Below are 18,770 nucleotides of genomic sequence, written 5' to 3'. Positions count from 1 at the left end.
ACTATTCTGGTTGGTCGAGTTTATGGGACGAGTTTCTCAGATCTCCGCGCGCCGCATCTCTAAGTAGACAACACATTTGATATGGTTTGATGCATTGTGTAACCGGAAAAATAATAATAACATAATATTAAATCTGCGTGGTGCGTGACTCCGAGGAGAGCGCGAAAGCTCCTCACCAGGCTGAACCTGCATGATGAGGTTAGCGCTGCTCTTTATCCACAAACGCTCTGGCCAACCGGGACCACAGACATAAACTTTACAGGGAAGACAGACACAGAGCCACAGCTGGGCAGCGTGTTGAGATGTAAACACCGCATATAATTGTTCGTTCACAAAGATAAATCATTCTCACCACTCCACAACGCGCCTCTGAATTCGCTACAAGTTACTCCTGGTGTTCATGGAGCTGCTCAACCAGAGCTAACGCGGCGGGTTTTAAACTCTTACCTAGAGTTCTCCAAAGGATCATAATTCCTCACAGTAGGTTTATGTAAATATCCATACAGGTCAGCCTGAGTCCAGTTTGAGTGAAAGGAGGTGCGCGCGATCCCGCTGAGGTAAAGCAGCGGCAGCGCGCGAGGCAAAGCGCAGAGGCAAAGCGCAGAGGCAAAACGCAGAGGCGCCAGCTGTGTGATTGGTCCGCGCTGTCGGGTTTAAATGCATAAATTATAAACCTATCATTTAGGAATAAATCTGCTCTGTTAGTGAAATGCTCAGAGCAAAAGAGACGCTTGCAGCCTGGCTTTTAAAGACAAACAAAACAAAACAAAAATCCGATTTTTTTTTTGCTTTTTTTTCTTGTTTACGTTTCTTAGAAACGTAAACAAGCAACGCTTAGCCTGGCAGCGGGGCTAGTAAAGCATGGCGGGCCGCCAGGCTTATAATACACTGGGGGATACCCTGATCATCATCATTTTTATAGTTATCATAACAGTACCATGCTCTCAGCTCATGCTCTCATACCACATATTTTTAATATGCATTTGCTAATTTAGCTTGTTTTATTTTCCTGGCGTTGGACTTTTTTTTTTCTACGTGTGTGTGGGTTTTCTCTCCAAACGATACATTTACCCCACAACCAACAGGCTGCTCAGTTCAGATCTGGTTCTTGCGGTTTGATTTTTATTATCAAACTTGAACAATTACCTATGAAGTTTAACCCTGGGGGTCCTAAAGGTCACATAGAGACGCGCTGGATCGCGTCAGGGAATGATGATGACGGTGGAATGTGGGATTTGCAGTTGCAATTGGTTGACCGTGATGAGACGATTCCCCCCCCACCCTCTCCCACATGACTGGGAGATTAAGAATCCACTCGCTGATTGGAGACGGGCGACCGCGTCTGCTTGGCTACAACTTGTCAAACATACATGAGGGAGGAGCATCTGGTTGCCATGCCAGTAACAATCCCGAGCACCACGTCCAATGAGTCAGGCTCAATAATCCCGCCCAATCACTTTACTAAAAAAAAAAAAAAAAAAGAAAGAAATCAAATCCACTTGATGCTCATTACTTGCGCCTCCATGACAGGTGTTTTAATGTCTAAACAGGAAGAGCGGGTATTGTGAGCACTGATTTATGCGCCGCTCTCTGTGGAGCAGAGCGGCGCATACCTGGGTGGAGCCTGGGTGCTAATTTTACACGCTCTACTTTTGCTTTATAAAAACAGAAATGTCACGTTTCCTTTCCCACAAAAGAGCGAAGCAGGAGGTGATTTAAATAAGAAAATAAAGTCGCGTTTCTGCTTTTTCTTTAACACTTTCTCAGTCAAAGACTGATCAGCCTAAAACAGGTTCCTGTTTGTCTTCGCCAAAGGACCAAAGGAGGATTGGTCGATTCTGGTCACTGACCAGCTGTTTGTGGGTTTTGTAAAATGAAGCTGTAGGTTTGCTTAAAAAAAAAAAAAAAAGGATCCGATGATGAAATACTAACAAACAGATGTGCCTCTAGGTGCTCCCTGCAGAAGAACGGCACCCAGGAGGAGCGCAGCGTCATGACCATCATGTCGGGAAGCACCAGCTTCGGGAAGAGGGTGGAGAGCTGGGTCAACGTCAGAAGACAGTTCAATACTCTGGAGTGCGTTGCCACCGGGGATGGAGAGCAAGCCTACATGCTGTTTTCTATAGCGGGTAAATTTGCATCCAGTTCATGCATTCACATGAAAAAGAAACTGTTTCACCGATAGGGAGATGGGCGGTCTCAGAGCAGATCGATTGGGTTCATTGGATCTTCTACACACTCATTTTAAGATTGAGGCTAAGTGTGAAAGCATAGATACAAAAAAAACTAATAAGTGTGCTTTTAAATTAAAAATTGTAGTCAAATTTGTTGCATTTTTTTTGTTTGAACGACAGTCGGTCGCCAGCTTGATTGGTTGAGGAATGGAGAAAAATTTTGAGTTAAATTATTACGGACAAAGTGAAATGAGCAGAGACATACACATAAGTTCGAAGTCTCAGTAGGATATTTCTCATATATGCAGCCAATATGGCTAATTTATGTAAGAAAAAACAGCTTATTTATACTTCTGAAGATTTGTATTTCATTAGATATTTCATATACACAAACACAAAGTACATTAAGACCTATTTTAGTAAACAATGTTGCCACAGTGTTTGACAGCTTATTGCTAATATTATTTACCTCATCTTCTTGACTATAGATGTGTATTCACCATATTTACTTTACTTTTTTCCCCCAATAATGATTGGCAGCTTATACTTAAGAACCAAAATGTTTTCTTGATTAAAACAACAATCCTAATGCAAACCCGCCAGACTCTGCTCTACATTATCTCGATCGTCCCGGTGGGCTCGCCCCCCCACAGTAAACCTTAACAAGTGATAATTCCTGAGCCTCAACCTGTTTACTAAAAACAACGATTTTTGCCAAAGATTAACCCCGAGTTCCCTGCTAACCCTTAGTTGGTTCCCATCCATTTGGTAAACATTAACAAAGAGATACTACCTCAGAGGCGATTGGCTGCAGCAAGGCGCAAAAACAGGAATTAGCTCCGGGCCTTTGTGTACGTTACGACTCTAAATCCCCTCTCCTGCAACGGCCGCCCCATCTGCTGCGCGATGTCCCAAAAGCGGCGGTGCAGCAGCTGAAAGTACACCAAAGTTTTCCCAGTCTGAGCCTACAGAAACTGCTTTGTGCAGAAGGGGGGTGGAGGGTATGTGGGTGTGCATTATGGGGACAGTGCGTGTTTATGGCCAGGCAGGACATGCCTTCGGGAGCCAGTCCCAGGATTCGTTGAGCACAGAGTAGCAGCAGACCAGGCGGAGGCGCGTGAGTGTGTAGGAGCGCAGTGGGAGCCCCGGCACTGGGCACTCGGTGGTCTGTGGGAGGCTTGTAGGTGTCAGTGAGCTGCAGCGAAGAAAACAGAGCTTTAGAACCCACTGACAGGTTTACAAGGGATTAGTTCCTGCAGACTCGGCATTCTCAGATTTGAAGTGGAGAGAAAGCTCCTTATCGCTAAAGAGCTTATTACACCCCGGCGTGTACAGAGGAGCAAAACAATGAGGCATCACAAGCAGCCAGACACAAAGGGGCAGAACAACGATTGCATGCAACTGCTCGACGGCGCAGCTGCAAACGTAGCATGGGACGCTGGAAATGAGCGGTGTGAAATCACGGGATATTGGAGCAGGACACAAAGAGAACAAAAACCAAAACGTGGATAAATTTGTGTATGCGTACATGAGTAATGGGATTAGTTTGCTGCTATTTGATCAAAGTGTGCTTCACTGTGGCTTAGCCTTCTCTGGCTTACCTTAATGCCCCTTTGCAATGTCATCTGCAGTGCAACCACGACAAACCAGCGAACAAGTCACTGATTGGGCCTTTGGTTATCTAACATTATCTTTTCCGTCTCCCTGCAGAGGAAAGGCATGGTCTGTTCACTCCTCTCCTAATTGGCTTCATATCAGCAGCAGGCATCCTCTGCCTCATTGTTATCCTGCTGCTCTACAAGTACATGCAGGTAAGACGGTGATGCATTTTTCCCTGCGTGAGGCACACCCTGCAGTCAGGCGTACGAGGTGTCCGTCACGAATTCATGAGTTCACACGTGCCTCTGTTGTCTTTTCATTTTGTGTGTGTGTGTGTGTGTCAGAAACCCAAATACCAGGTCCAGTGGAAAGTCATTGAGGGAATCCACGGCAACAGCTATGTGTACATTGACCCCACGCAGCTGCCCTACAATCACCAGTGGGAGTTCCCACGGAACAACCTGCGTTTCGGTGAGCACGCCTTTATCGAAGTCCGTTGGCGACGAGCGGGCGCCCTTGAATGACCGCCACAATTAGTAGGTCATAGCAAGCTGACACACCCCGACACTTATGACCCGTGTTTATGCTGTTGGGCTGTTATGTGTTGGGTGGAGGTAAGCCTGGAGAGATAAATGGGGTTCGGACGCAGTAACAGTTAAAATCATAAAGCCCAGGTTGTACTGTCAGGCGTGACAATAACACCCTCTGGCTACTTTACGCTGATTTACCGTTTTTTTGTCTTTGTTCCAGAGATGTATGCATAGCATTAAGGCATTAGCCGCGTCTGTGTTTCTTACTGACCAACTCGTTCCACAGCTCAAAGAGAAAGAAACCGCACTCCTTCTATGCAAACACAATATTGTTGACATATTCTGGGTGTTGTTTTCAACAGCCCTCTTCAAACAGGATCCTACACGTCCTGGTGACTGCACACACAGCCCCAGGGCTCAAACTGTTGTTGCCCTGGAAGCGCTGGTGCTTGGTCTGTTTGGGAAAGGAAAAAAAAAAAAAAGAGGACAGGGGATAACGATGTTTTGTGTCTGACCTCTGTTTTTTCCAGGGAAGACGTTGGGTTCTGGGGCATTTGGGAAAGTGGTGGAGGCCACGGCGTATGGACTCTCCAACGCTGACTCGGTCATGACAGTGGCGGTGAAAATGCTTAAATGTAAGTTCTGCCCCAGCACACCCAACGAACGAATATGATAAATGTGCACAGTAGCTGTCAGATTTGCCTACAGGTGCTCAAAACATGTCCGCTTTTTTTCTTTCTTTTTTTTTTGGAGCTGGCATTTCAAGCTTTGCATTCTTCTTCTAAAGCAATACATTTAATATTTACCCTGCAGTCCAACTCTATTTATTCAGCCCACAAAGCAATCAGATAACAACTAATCATATTTCAACGTGAGATGACTTTGCTTCTAACCCTTTTGCAAATTCTTATCTCGCTGCGTTTATTACAGCAAGCGCTCATGCCACGGAGAAAGAGGCACTGATGTCAGAGCTGAAGGTCCTCAGTTACTTGGGAAACCACATAAACATCGTCAACCTGCTGGGAGCCTGCACTGTGGGAGGTGCGGCATCCATGTTGTCTTGTTTTATTTGTCTTAGGCAGTGGATTGAAACTGGAAGAGTCAGATTTATTTAGTTGAGATTTGTCTTGGAGCCGTCTAACGTAGCACAGATCTGGTGCCTGGCAGAAATATTCAAACTCCCAACACCATGTGTTAGAATGTAAAGTACGAGTCTGAATCTAGATCTAGAGCCAGCTAGATCAGAAAATTGATTTTAAAAGATGCTTCTGCTGCAATGAAGAGAGTTGTCAAAAATTTCAGACTTTTAGATATGCATAGATCCCCACAAGACCTTATAGCTGTCAGTACAGTGCAATAAAAAAAAATAAAAAAAATACTTGCACTTTACAATCAAACACTATGTCTGTCACATAAAATCCCAAGTGAAATACACTAAGTTATGGCTGAAATGTGAATTCGTTTTGCTCGTGTCATGGATTCTGGAAGCTCATTTTGATGAGACCCGATTCTCCATCTTTAGGCCCAACGCTGGTCATCACAGAATATTGCTGCTTTGGGGACCTTCTGAACTTCCTGCGGAGAAAGAGAGAATCTTTCAGCACCTGTGAGCTAAAGGAGAACAATTTCTACCGCAACTTCATACAACAGAGAGCTGCAGATGGGTGAGGCTTTGCTTTAAAAGTGATTTGTGATGGGAGGGAAAAAGTAAAAAAAAAAAAAAAAAAAAAAAAAAGATGAGAGTACTAGTATTTTCAATACAGATCGTGCGTGGGAGGGTCTTTGGACAGCAGGACTCAGCTCAGACCAGACTGCTCCTTTCCTCTTCACAGTGACAGCTTGAATGGCTACATGAGCATGAGGCCTTCTGTCGCTGGCAACTCACCGTCGATCTCATCCTCGGAGCGGAGACAGTCACTACGCAAAGGCAAGCCGGCCAGCCATTCATCAAACTTCAACTGTCTTAAAAAAAAAAAAAGCTTTAAAAACAGAGATGAAACTGTCATCTCTCTTAAACCTCCTCTTTCCCCTCCCCAGATGGCCTGTACCTCGAAGCTGACGCAGACGGCGAGATGTTCGATGAGGACGACTTGTCTCTGGACACTGAGGATCTCCTCAGCTTCTCATACCAAGTGGCCAAAGGCATGGAGTTCTTAGCCTCCAAAAATGTAAGCTTCTGCTTCTCGCAGTTTGCAGATTTTCTATGAACAGCTGCCGAATTAGATTTTTTTTTTTTTTTTTTTTTTGGATAAACCCCATCACATCTGATAACCAGACGCCGCTCGCGTGCCTGTCATGGGAAGAGCTGATCGCATTTCCACAGCTAGTAAACGGATCTAAAATGCATGTTTGAGCATGTTGTTGAAAAATTTATCCCCCTGCCGAGGCACAGATACTGTGTCCGGAGAGCTTGCGTATCGATGTCGACCGCTGTGTGTTACATAGTCCGGCACGGAAAAAATATTCAAAGTCTGTTAGGAGAAGAAGCTCGTTTGTGACTGCTGTGGCGCATCTCGTTTCAGTGTATTCACAGAGACCTCGCCGCCCGGAACATCCTGCTGACTCAAGGGAGAGTGGCAAAGATCTGTGATTTCGGCCTGGCCAGGGACATCACCACAGACTCCAACTACGTCGTCAAGGGCAACGTAAGTAGAGCTGTCATGAAGTTACGGCGGCAGCTGAAATGCAAGAAACAAAAAAGCAAAAAGTGGTGTATGTAAGTCAAATTCATAGCAGTATGAATTAGCTATTAGCTGAATTAGCTGACTAATCAGGAGACTCCAAGGCCTGATCACCATGTGAGACAAATGTTGGGTTTTTTTTCTTTTCTTTTCTTTTTTTATTTGTTTTGTTCAGCATCACAGAAAGATTGGATTGTGATTTATGACTCGGAATATGCACACACAGGGACATCAGTTACAATACTGACTTACAATTGCTGACTCGGCATTACTGTGCAGCAGATTTCAGGTTGTGACAAGATTTTTAAGAACCTTGAACTTCTTCACACTTTGTTGTTTGCCAACACTTATGTTGGCGGTTTGATCCGAGGGTATGACACTTGAGAAACAAAGATGTGATTCTTCGCTTTTCAGATGCACTTAAAGAAGAATTACAAATCTAATCATTAACTCTCAAGTGCCTCGGAAAATGTACTTTTTCACCAAATGAATGTTTCCGAGATTTGCTATTGTACTACCACAGTCTCCAGCGTATTTTACTAGACTTTATTGCGATAAAACACAAGATAAGCAGATAATTGTGAAGTGGAAGTAAAACGGTTTGTGTTATATATTTTTTAACTAAATTAAATAAAAGTGTGGCATACATTTGTATTTACCTCCCGTCAGCTCAGCCACTTTCATAAACAGTTTTCATCTTAAGCACCTAAAGCCTCTGATTTGGTTCTGGCAATTCATCAATCACAAATTTAAGTGATAAATTTCACATTTCTACTCTTCCTGTTAGAAATGATTTTTGAGTCCTGTTTATTCAAAAATCACTTTCTCTGATTTTGACAATGCAATGCAGAGCCCTGACTACCTTCCCTGGTGAGTGAGGGACTTGACAAAGGTTGTATCAGTCCTTTTACAGGAAATGGCAAAAGGGGTTTTTCATTGCCATCTTGTAATTTAGTCTGTAGAAATTCAGCAGTTCTGTGAAGGACTCGAGAGTTTTACATGACATTAGGAAATACCAAGGAACACAGCAGCCAGATCAGGGATGAAACAGGGGTGGGTTTAAAACATTATCATTAAGTAATATTGAATCCATCATCTAAAACTAAAGAGAACAAGCACAAATCTGCCAAGACCTGGTTCCAACCAAAACTAACAGGCCAGGCGAGGAGGGCTTTAATCAGAGAAGCAGCCAAGATCCCCACAGTAGCTCCTTTTGTCAGATGAGATTAAAACGTCCCTTTTTGGTTGAGCTAAATGTGCTGAAATCCTCAAAGAAGGTCCTGTTAGAGTTCAACAGATTCAGACTGGAGTACACCCTGCAGCAGAAGGAGAGCTACAATGAAAGGATTGAATACTGTATTAAAATAGAGTAATTAAAGATCAAATCTAAAATTAGTTCTGAACTGTTTACAGTAAGACCTATTAATCTATCAAAATCTCTCAAACTCTAGATCCAAAGCCAATGATAATATCTGGCAAGATCTGAAAATGCATGTCTGTTAAAAAATAAAGCTAAAAAAAAAAACACAACACAAAATAAAATAGAATATGCATAAATCTATCCTCTAAAATTTTGATAAAATACATAAATGTTTGTGGTTGTAACTGAAGGAAAATGTTAAGATGTTCAACATTGTGAATCGTTTTGCAAGTAAGCCAGAGAATTGCACTGTTCTATGTGGTTTGGCTTTTCTAAATTGCATCTATGCGGCCATTTGTTATTCTGGAGCAAACCTCTTGAGTACAAACTTTTTCTTTTTTCTTTTTTTTTTTTTAAGTAAACGGCACAAGATGTTTTAGCCAGTGTAGCATTTTATTAGACCACTAAAAATGAATTATTAGAAACTGTGAGTTCCTATGATGCGTGTCTCACGTTGCTACATATTCCTGCTCCATTCTGTTAAAGTATGACCTCTAAAGTAATAATTAAATTAGTAATTTTTTTACTATTTTTTTCAGACCTCTCTCTGAGGTTCTTCTTTTGTTTTTGTTTTTTTTTACAAACCTCAGACAAAGAGCCATGAACTTCTTTACACGTTGGTTGTTTTGCTTATTAAACTTTCTGTAAAATCTGTATTTGAGACAGAAAAAAAAAAAAGATGGACTGCATTTATGTGCAGCTCCTATTCACTGAGTTATTATGTTTCAGGCCCGCCTGCCGGTGAAGTGGATGTCCCCAGAAAGCATCTTTGAGTGCGTGTACACGTTTGAGAGTGATGTGTGGTCCTATGGCATCTTGCTTTGGGAAATTTTCTCACTGGGTATGTTTCTCCATGCATGCCGCTGCTTTTATCCCGACTTATCTGGGTGTTGTCAGAACTGCACAAAGTAACCTGAGATTCCTGTTGAACGTAGGAAACAGTCCGTATCCTGGTATGCCTGTGGACGCCAAGTTCTACAAACAGATAAAAGAAGGATACCGGATGGACGCTCCGGAGTTCGCACCCAGCGAGATGTGAGTTTTCTGTTGATGTGGAACATGACAGTCTTCAGAGCGCATCATCAAACGGAGAGATGCTGCAGTTTGATAAAACGATATGCAAGAATGCAACATCGGGGAGTTGAGTCGCAGCCCGCTCATGTCCTATTTTGTTTGGCTGCGCACAAGAATAACAAACGATTAATGAAAGACCTTTTGATGAAACAGTACTGGACAGAAGACCCTCTGTGTTAGCCGAAGTAACATCATGTTGTTTGTGTGCTTGGCTGCAGGTATCAGATCATGAGCTCCTGCTGGGATGCGGACCCCTTCAAGAGACCCCCCTTCACGAAGGTGGTTGAGAGCATCGAGCAACAGCTGTCACATGCCACTAAACATGTAGGTTCACCTGTTTCTGCACTGTTTTCTAAAACCACACAAGGATCAGGATCACATTCCTCAACAGTGTCAGGAAGACTGCAAAGGGTTGAAAGTTGGGAAAAGTTTTGGTTTTATTTGGTGAACTGGAGACCAGCGAGGGCTGGATAACAGGGCTGAGAAACGTATCACTATATAAGCCTTTCGCATCAGTCAATATTAATCATTTTTTGTTTTAAATATCTGAGATAATGCCTAAACCAGATTAACCTAACACTCAAAACGCGTTTTGTATGAACGCACCATTATTTAAACATATATACAATATTGTACATGTCACAATTAAATATGTCATGAGAATAGACATTAACTACAAAACCAGGGGTAAATTTAATAATTTAACTAGACTGTTTCTAATGTGTTTCTCAGTTGCCCCTTTCATAACAATGCAAATATACTGCACAATACATAAGCAGTATTTTTGTCCTCATGGCACACTGTACAGAGATGGTGGTGATTGGATCAGACGGCCAAATTTACAGTTGCATGACAACCAATCTACATGCTGATCCACAACACCTACAGCCAATAAGAAACATCTCCCAGTTAGCTTTAATGTATGGTTTTGTGCAGATGTAGAATAATTTTGAGTGTATAAAAACAGAAAAAGTGGACCCGTTGCAGCTCATTTTTTGCATGATGCAAGACGGAGCGAGTCACGATGACAGAAACGTCTCTCTAACAGTCCAGCAATCCGTCTGCCTCGTGACAGTTTTCCTGCATTCCAGAAGTCTTGACGTTCCCTCCGGGTACGAGCTTCACTTCAACAGGCACTTTGCTAAATAGTCTTCCCTTACGAAGTGTAAACACGAGCGAGATTCTTTGGCTCAATTATCACCATTCTAGACGACGGCCTGATTTGCCTTCGCTCTTGACGGCACGTCTTGTTCTGTAAACACAAAACTCTGAGCTAATGAAAAATGTAAGACCAGATGAGAAAAATTCATGTAAATTGTTTACGTTTATTGTCCCTCATTCAAATATAACGTTACATGTTTGCCTGCCGGTGCAACATTTAGAAGATGTCTCCCACGCTCGCTTACAATGCAGTGTTGTCTTTGGAAAAAAAAACTCCTTAAACTCTTGCAAGATTTCACAGTGTTGCAATAACAAATGTCAGTCTGTATTTTATTGCGATTCTAATGGCACGATATGTAAATATTAAGAGGAAAGAAGATTAATAACAGTTCTCAAACTTTTTAAATAATCAAAAAATGAAAAGTACTGTGCAATTATCTTTCATTTTTGGCTAATTCACTGCTAACTTTACTCTTGGACGCCGACAGTTTTGCTCGTTCCTCTTTGCAGGATAGCGCCAGCTTAATCAGGCTGGAAAAACTTTTAAACTGAATTGCTTTGATTTGCCAAGGGGATTATGAAAACAAATGATGGACGCCACTGCTTTCCATAATTTTATCTGTTTGTATTATTTTTCTTCCACTTCACCATCGTGTGCTACACTGTGTTAAACAAACAAAACAAAACAAAAAAATCCCAATAAAATTCACTTAAGTTTGTGGTGGCAGTGTAACAAAATGTGTAATTGTCAAAGTGCAGTTAATACTTCTCCAAATCTCTGGAAATATCTTAGACAGTGAGGCTTAAAAAAAGGAAGAAAAATACTGAGTTCCCACAAATTAAAGCATCTGAAAATCCATTCCAACAGATTTTTTTTCCCTCTCTCCTCTCTCTCAGATTTATTTGAACTTCAGTTCCAGACTCCCTGTGTTGCCTAGAGCGAGGGAGGAGTCCAGTTCTCAGAGCACAGCAACTCTCAACTCTTTCTCAGCCAGCAGTAAGAGCGCTCCAACGCAGCCCTTACTGGTTCAGCATGAAGTCTTCATGGAGGGGACAATCTTTCAGGCCCAGTGGGTGTAAGGACCCGCCGGACTTGTTTGGCTGCCTCAAAGTGCCTGTGATGTTACGCCACAAATCATCCAAACCACTACGTTTCGACCGCCTCCGCCCTCCCTCCCCCGAGTCCCCCGTTACCAGTGAAGGTTGCTGTAAGAGGAGTAAGCGCCGCCTCTCGCAGGAGAGAGCGTCCGTGGATAAACGGTTTTTATCTTTGCGATGGCTGTTCTTGCCTGCTCAGTGCTGGGAGGACACTTGGACTATTGCTCCCAATTTCCAGAACTCCAAAGGCACCACTGAGGGTGGGCGGCCGTCACACATTACTCATTATGTTATTACACTGTTACATCGGTTGGTTATTTTACACTTTTTCATGTCTCCTTTACATTTCATTAAAGTTGTTTCATCATTTTAGGGTTTTTTTTTTTCAAGGGGAGGATGGGGGGATTAGTCCACATATAGCAGATGTCTTCTTTTTCTTTTTACGTTTGGTGTTATTTTTTTGGTTATTTGTTTTTTTTTTCTTTTTTTCTGTCATGGAGCATCGTTTGCGTTGTTTTTTCTTTTCTTTTCTTTTTTTTCTTTTTTTTTGACTGTTGCAGTTGTTGGGTTGGAAAAGAAAGCACTTGAGGCACTTAAACTTTTCTTTATTCCATACATCACATGATGCAAATAATACAACTTTTTTTTATCACTTTCATTGTCAGTATTACTTTCCAACTGTGCAGATCTATGCTGTATGAAGAAGATACTTTTGGGGGCCAATTTGAATTGAGATACAATGACACGGATACTTCTATATAAGCTATTAGGCAGCATGGTCGACGACGACATATCCTTAAGTGCTTCGAGTTCATTAGGTGGTAGATCTGGGACGGCAGCACCTAAAGGACAAACGACTTTTGGGACTTTCGTTAGCAAATACCATGATCAGTGCATGACTGCAGCTACGGCATAGATATAGATATGGTATGCGCCTCTTAATGCTTCGTTGCGTTGCTGACAGCTGGACTGCGAGAGGTATCGATCTCTTGTAAAGATGTATATAACTGTTTTCTCCCGCTGTTTATATGTTTACAAGCGAGAGGTAGGTACTGCCATTTCTCAGATGTGTTTTCACAGCTTTCCCCCAACCCTCCTTCAATCCGTCAGTTTTTTTTTTTTAACCAACTCAGATTTTAACCATGCTAGCAGTGTAGTTCTCCAACTAAGACAAGCAGAACCTGATGCGATATGCCATTAAGTGGATTGCAGTATTCCCTGAGGTGACAGGAACGAGAGAGAAAAGAAGAAAACAACACAGACTCTTTCCTAGCGCTGCGTTCAGAAGGTGACACTCGGTGCGGAACTTAACTGTGTTTGGCCGTCTCATTGTTCTCCGGCCAGTAGCTGGTTTCCTTGCCGTCCCTCTCGTCTTCTTCTTTTTTTTTTTTTTTGTCGTCCAGTTGTTTCCTCTATCGGAAGAGGGGGGTTTTCAGCGCCCCTCAGCCAGTCGTCTGGAGTGGTCCCGGCATCTCTCCCAGCTGTGGGTGTTGTTCGGAGGAGTGGAAAGTGTCCTGTTTGCGTGTGCTAAGTGTGTCTGTGCGTGCGCGTGAGCGAGCGTGCCCGTCCTCCTTCGTGTGAATGCGCGTGCGTGAGTTTCAAAGAGTTACTGTCAAGAGGTGCCACTACTACAGATTCATCTAGCTTACTAAAGACCCCACACTCTTACTGCTCTCGTCTTTTTGTAAATACATATGCGCGTATATTACAAAGTACTTTGGAAGATGTTTATCCTAATGAAGAAGCGGTACATTGATACAGAAATTATGCTTTATTTTCGTATAGGTGCACAGATATCCCTATAGATTCAACCAGAGAATCGGCATGTTGCTCTTCTTTCTATGACGTTGTTAACAGAAAGGATTTAATTTTGGCCAATTCCAGTGAACCTGCTCCAAATGCTCAGATCCGATCAGAAAACTTTGAATATGACAAAATTATACAATTGGGAAAGGAGCCTTACTGAAAACCAGAGACTATTTTTCATTCAACTGCTTGCTGCATTTCCCCTGTGTATTTATTTAAAGCTTTAAAGTTACTGTGTAAATCTGAAATGTTGCTATTACAAGTGTCAATGTAAATAAAATTGTGTATATTGAACTCTCAGTTCTGCTTTTGGTCATGATTGAATTTGATCCATTTTCCTGATTTTGACATAACTTCTCAAACTAAAGTAAAAATCATCTACGGCAACATTCTGCAAACATCAATTTAACTTTTTTTTTTTTTTTTTAGATTTAAGTCTATGCTTTGACAGGGCCATTCTGACATTCTAACACTTGGATGCTGTGTTTTAAATCCCGTAGCTCTGGCAGTATGTTTCGGGTAATTGTCCGTGGCTGCACCACATTCTCATGTCTTTCACATCCTCTCACAGGATTACCCAGCATTTCACTGCATCCATGTTTCTGACCAGTTCCCTGGCACATGTACCTGCTGAAGAAAAGCATCTCGTTGCACAATACTGCATGGACTGTCTCTGCTCTTATCTCCTCCACATTTTATGACCAAGTGACTTTCCAGGTTGGATTTGTGGAGAGCAGTACACAATTACAGACCATACACCCTCTGTCTCCCCTCCTTGCAAATGCACACCACACTTTTAAGTTTTATTTGTAGAAATTTTGAAAACCACGTATGCATTGCCTTTCACCTCACACCTTGAGTTAGTCTGTCAAACAAAATCACAGCATTTGAGTTAATGGAATATTTATTGTAAGTTATTAACATAAAAACATTGCTTCCTGGTGTGACATCAGGGGAAAATAAACTGTCACGCAGGATGCTACAAGGAGAGCTTTGGAAATTTCAGGCGCCTGGAGGCACCACATTCATACTTTAAAAAAATAAATAAATTATGTGGATATTGTACAAATATGGTGGTTGTTTCCAGCTGTTATACCAGGACGTAGATGCACTCAGCGGCACAGAGACCCCAGGATCTACCAGCAAATGAGAATATAATTATCCACTGTGAAATGAGTCTTGTACAGATATGGACTGAAAGGCCGCCCAGCAGAGAAGAAGCAAATGTTCCAGAAGCAACATAAATAGCACAATTTCACTTAGGATTAGACCTGATAACAGCCTGTTAAGTACAAGAGAGAGGCTAAAACATCATGTGTTTTGGAAAGTAATGCACACTGTCACATAAATGTGTCTAAACTTCTGAAAGTTTGAAAAGAAAATCTCTGTAAAAAAGTAAAAGTAATCATAATTTCACTTAATTCTAACTGACCTAAAACAGGAAAGTTTCAATCTGATTTACTCAAAGAAATGAATCAAAAGTAACTTAATATTACTGTCAGGAAATGAAATATTTTCACGAGCAGTGTCAAATCAATGGAACAGGCTAAATTTGTTTCAAATAAATCTGCATGACCTTCCATTCCTTTAAAGTTTTTTAGTTTTTTTAAAAAGCAACATTTCTTTCTTAGGGTTTTTTTAAAAAAAGCTCTTTAGTAACGCTGAATAACCTAACAATGCTGTCTGTTGACAGCTTTATGTTTGCAGGTGGTCACATCAACACCTGAAGCCATTCTGTCTTTTCTATTTCTATTTGCCATCATGGACTCCGGAGCAGAAAAACACATCTGGTCACTCGAGGCAACACCCCCTGTTTAGATGAGGCTGGTGCAGAAAGTCGTGGGGGCAGTGACCATTGTTTTAGGATCTAACTGATAAGAGGCGGCAGGAAATCCCATCATTGAAGCTCAGAAGTTTGTTAGTCAGAAGCAGTAAAAAAAAACTTTGTTTCCTTTCAAACTATCACTGAAATTATAGTTCTTCTGTTGTCAGTTTTATAGAGTAACCAGGTTTAATCAAAAAAAAAAAAAAAAAAAGACATGACCACTTGGGTGTTGAGCTGCAGGTCCTGCGTTGATATATGGTGTCTCCAATTGCTCAACAAGCTGTGGTTCCTCGGAGTGGTTGTAAATTTGATAAGCATGTCGTTTTCCTAAAAAACACGGTTTGTGGTAAATCTGTCAGTTTAATGTGAAAAACCGCCTCGTTTAGCGCACGGTTGGAAGGAAACAGAGGGGGCCTGTGAACCGTGGCCACCAGGGAGATCCCAGGCCCGTCTCTCTGCACAGGAGCAGAACATTTTCGAGTCTTGATCCGGATTTCCAGAGAACGAAGCGCCGCTTCGAGTAGCCGGCGAGACAAGAAACTCTCCAGCCACACGGCGAAGCTGCCCGAAACACTGGATTCATTTTGAGAAAAGAACTATTTAACAACATCCCTCCAGGGTCTCCATTAAATGACCCAACTCCCTCCCTCAGACCGGATCACAGTGTTTTGTTTTGTTTTTTTCTTCTCTGCATCATGTGATGCTTCATGCTACAACATGTGATGCTCGGGCTCCGTCCTTTTTTGTCAGTCGTCTACTATTGTTTACACAGATAGCATCGAGTCCTGCTTGAGAAATAAGGGCTGCCTTGATGTACACTGAAACACATTCCCATATGCGCTGCACTCCCGTGACTGGAGGCTGAAAGCCGACGTTTGTCACAAACTTTGTTCTTATTTAAGAAACGTATCGTGGGATCGATGCTTTTATGTTGCTTTTTTAGCAAGTGTAATTTCACATGTCCGAACTAAACTCAGTGCAGTAAAAAAGTTTTTGTTCCTTTTAAGATTCATTCTTTTTTTGTTTTCTTTGTGTTTTGCTTCTTCTTTTTTCACACTTAAAATGTTTTACATCAAAGGAAAAAAATATTTGAGTGGATACAAAAAGCCAGGTTTCAAATGTTTTTTTTTTTCCCTTTAAGACTAAAAAACTATTGAAAACAACATGGCCCTATGTAAAAAAAAAAAAAACAAAACAGAAGAAGGCAATACCTGCTGATGTGTAATAAGTGTTTTACATCACTGTACAAGAAATTTGGTGAATTATTCTTAGAAAAATTTTAATTTTTATCATTTTAAATATAACACTCTGGAAAATGTTCAAACCTGAGCAGCTTGACGAAGGTCATCCAGAGCATATTAATCTGATAAAGAGCCACTCCAAAACTTTATTTGTTTTTATTTTATTTATTTATTTTTTGAGAAATTCACTGCTAGACTTGCTATACTGATGAAAGTTATTGCACGAGCCAAGTACACTTAAGCTTGAAATCAGAGAGATTTCTACCTTCAGGATTTATAGTTTCAGCAATCCCGCTAAACTAATAAAATACTATCACCATAATATTCTTTTTCTACGACGCTGTATTATTGTTACATATTTAATTGTACTCACACTTCCAAATACTTCTTTTTTTTTTTTCTTTGTCCCATCTCTTGCGGCTCAAGATGTTTTCAGACGGGTCTTCGTCTTGTTATTGTCAGCGGTGGCTGTTTCCTTGGATCTCTCCCATGGAGGTCGTTATTTCCCCCGATCTCTTTCCTGCTGGTGAATCATCAACACCGACTCGTGTGTCTGACTCAAGTGAGGCCAGCAGAGCTGTAGATGGTCTAAATTTTATTGTGACCTTTTGGATGTGTTTATTGAGTAACCTTTGGTGGACTAGCCACTTTTCCCAGTTTTTCTCCATTTGTGGATAATGGCTCTCTCTGTGGTTTACTGGAGGCCCAAGGCTTTAGAAAAGGATTTTTATCTTTTTTTTTTTTTTTTTAATGACTTGCAGATGTCAGTGACTTATTTTCTGCTCTGTTCTTGAATTTGTTTTATATCGGTGTGTGATTCATTGCCTTTCGTGATCTTTTAGTAGGCTAGAAGAACATGCTGTCAGATAGATTATATTTAAGAGATTTCTTGATCCTGGATATCGGGAAGTTACCAGGCCTGGGCATGGAAAGGAAAGTAAAGCAAAGAGTAAAACTGAGTAAACTGCTTGTGGTTATTTCATGATTTATCAATTTTGCTTTCATATGCTGAAGGTTGGTTTCAATAACTCTTATGTCTTGATAACTTAAATCTGCTTTTTGTGTTGAAGTATTTAGTTGAGGATATCGGTGAGTGAGTTCACATTTTCTTTCTTTTTACTGTCCAAATTCAGTTAACTGATGAGATGTGGTGGGAAAAAAAACGAAAAAAGACGGCAAGAGTGCAAAATATGGGCAATATTTTATGCGTCACCACCCATTCTAGTAGTTACTCAAGCTGCAAATATGTAACCCCCCCCCTTAGTGCACCCTGACAGGACAAGGAGGCAGGAGGGGTTTTAAGGGGGGTCGGGGGGGTTGCCACTCAGACGCCATGAGATACAAACCCCATAGAGGAAACAGGCAGAGATGGCACAGGCCTGATGAGCTTGTATGTGTGCCTGTGCAGATGGCTGCTGTGGGTTTGCATGTGTTTGTGGTATGGGTGTTAGGGGAGGTAGAGTTTTATCTAAGGTACACTGCACTTCCTCGTATGGTAAGAGGGAACCTTCTGTTCCTATGCCTTATGTGTGAGAGGTCATTAAGAGGCTGGAGTCAGAGCTCCAGAAATCAAGCAGATGGCTCCCATAACGTTGGTGTAAACACCCCCAAAATGCTAAACAAACTTTAAGGGAAACTTTTTTAGACAGCTAGACACTTAGAAGTTGCTATGCCTTAGTGAAATGGTTAAGTGCTGACCTAGATGGAGGCAGGGATGGGTTTCTGATAGACCTGTGGGTGGTTTTTGTGCCTCTATGGGTGTTTGTGGCCATATACAGAGACCGGTCACAGTCTCTATATGGCTGTGTTGGGGAAACTTTGCCACTGTGGGTAGGTAGTCTGTTGTGTTGTGGGTTTTTAGGGAGTGTTGAATTGTGTGGTTATTGTAGGTTTGGGATTGACAAGTGTGACATGCTGGGTCTTGGACATTTTCTTCCCTATGGTCCATGCAGTTTCATTCCCACATCTGCCGCATGTTGTTGCTAAATCTGCTACCTGGTCCCAGGATTGGTGCGGGGTACCTTCCCCCTTCTTTCCTTGTGACCTTCTGTACACTTCAGAAAACCCGTGTCGTCACGGCAAAGCACATGTCCATACATGAACATAGATACACACACACAGACAGAATGGGAACATGAATGCAACAGGGGCGCAGATTAAG

The 18,770-nt window shown here is 41.8% G+C and overlaps 1 protein-coding gene across 4 annotated transcripts in view; it reads left to right on the top strand.

The window, feature by feature from the left end:
* kita (KIT proto-oncogene, receptor tyrosine kinase a) overlaps positions 1–12,990 on the top strand; it is a 23,982-nt gene extending 10,992 nt beyond the window's left edge. For 2 of the 4 annotated variants that reach the window (XM_007550683.2, XM_007550684.2), the window contains exons 9-21: positions 1,951–2,129; positions 3,885–3,985; positions 4,118–4,244; positions 4,834–4,938; positions 5,234–5,344; positions 5,826–5,967; positions 6,067–6,230; positions 6,341–6,471; positions 6,826–6,948; positions 9,134–9,245; positions 9,340–9,439; positions 9,697–9,802; positions 11,537–12,990. In XM_007550683.2, coding sequence (XP_007550745.1) covers positions 1,951–2,129; positions 3,885–3,985; positions 4,118–4,244; positions 4,834–4,938; positions 5,234–5,344; positions 5,826–5,967; positions 6,067–6,230; positions 6,341–6,471; positions 6,826–6,948; positions 9,134–9,245; positions 9,340–9,439; positions 9,697–9,802; positions 11,537–11,719 — 1,684 coding nt within the window. In that variant the 3' untranslated portion in view covers positions 11,720–12,990. The remainder of the gene's footprint in view (positions 1–1,950; positions 2,130–3,884; positions 3,986–4,117; positions 4,245–4,833; positions 4,939–5,233; positions 5,345–5,825; positions 5,968–6,066; positions 6,231–6,340; positions 6,472–6,825; positions 6,949–9,133; positions 9,246–9,339; positions 9,440–9,696; positions 9,803–11,536) is intronic. The other 2 variants (XM_007550687.2, XM_007550685.2) reach the window with 1 other exon arrangement.
* The last annotated feature ends 5,780 nt before the right edge of the window (positions 12,991–18,770 follow it).

This window comes from Poecilia formosa, unplaced genomic scaffold (assembly GCF_000485575.1).
Source record: "Poecilia formosa unplaced genomic scaffold, Poecilia_formosa-5.1.2 Scaffold37, whole genome shotgun sequence".
Taxonomy (NCBI): Eukaryota; Metazoa; Chordata; class Actinopteri; order Cyprinodontiformes; family Poeciliidae; genus Poecilia; species Poecilia formosa.
The sequence above is the reverse complement of the archived record's forward strand: the minus strand, read 5'-3'. Positions and strand labels throughout refer to the sequence as shown.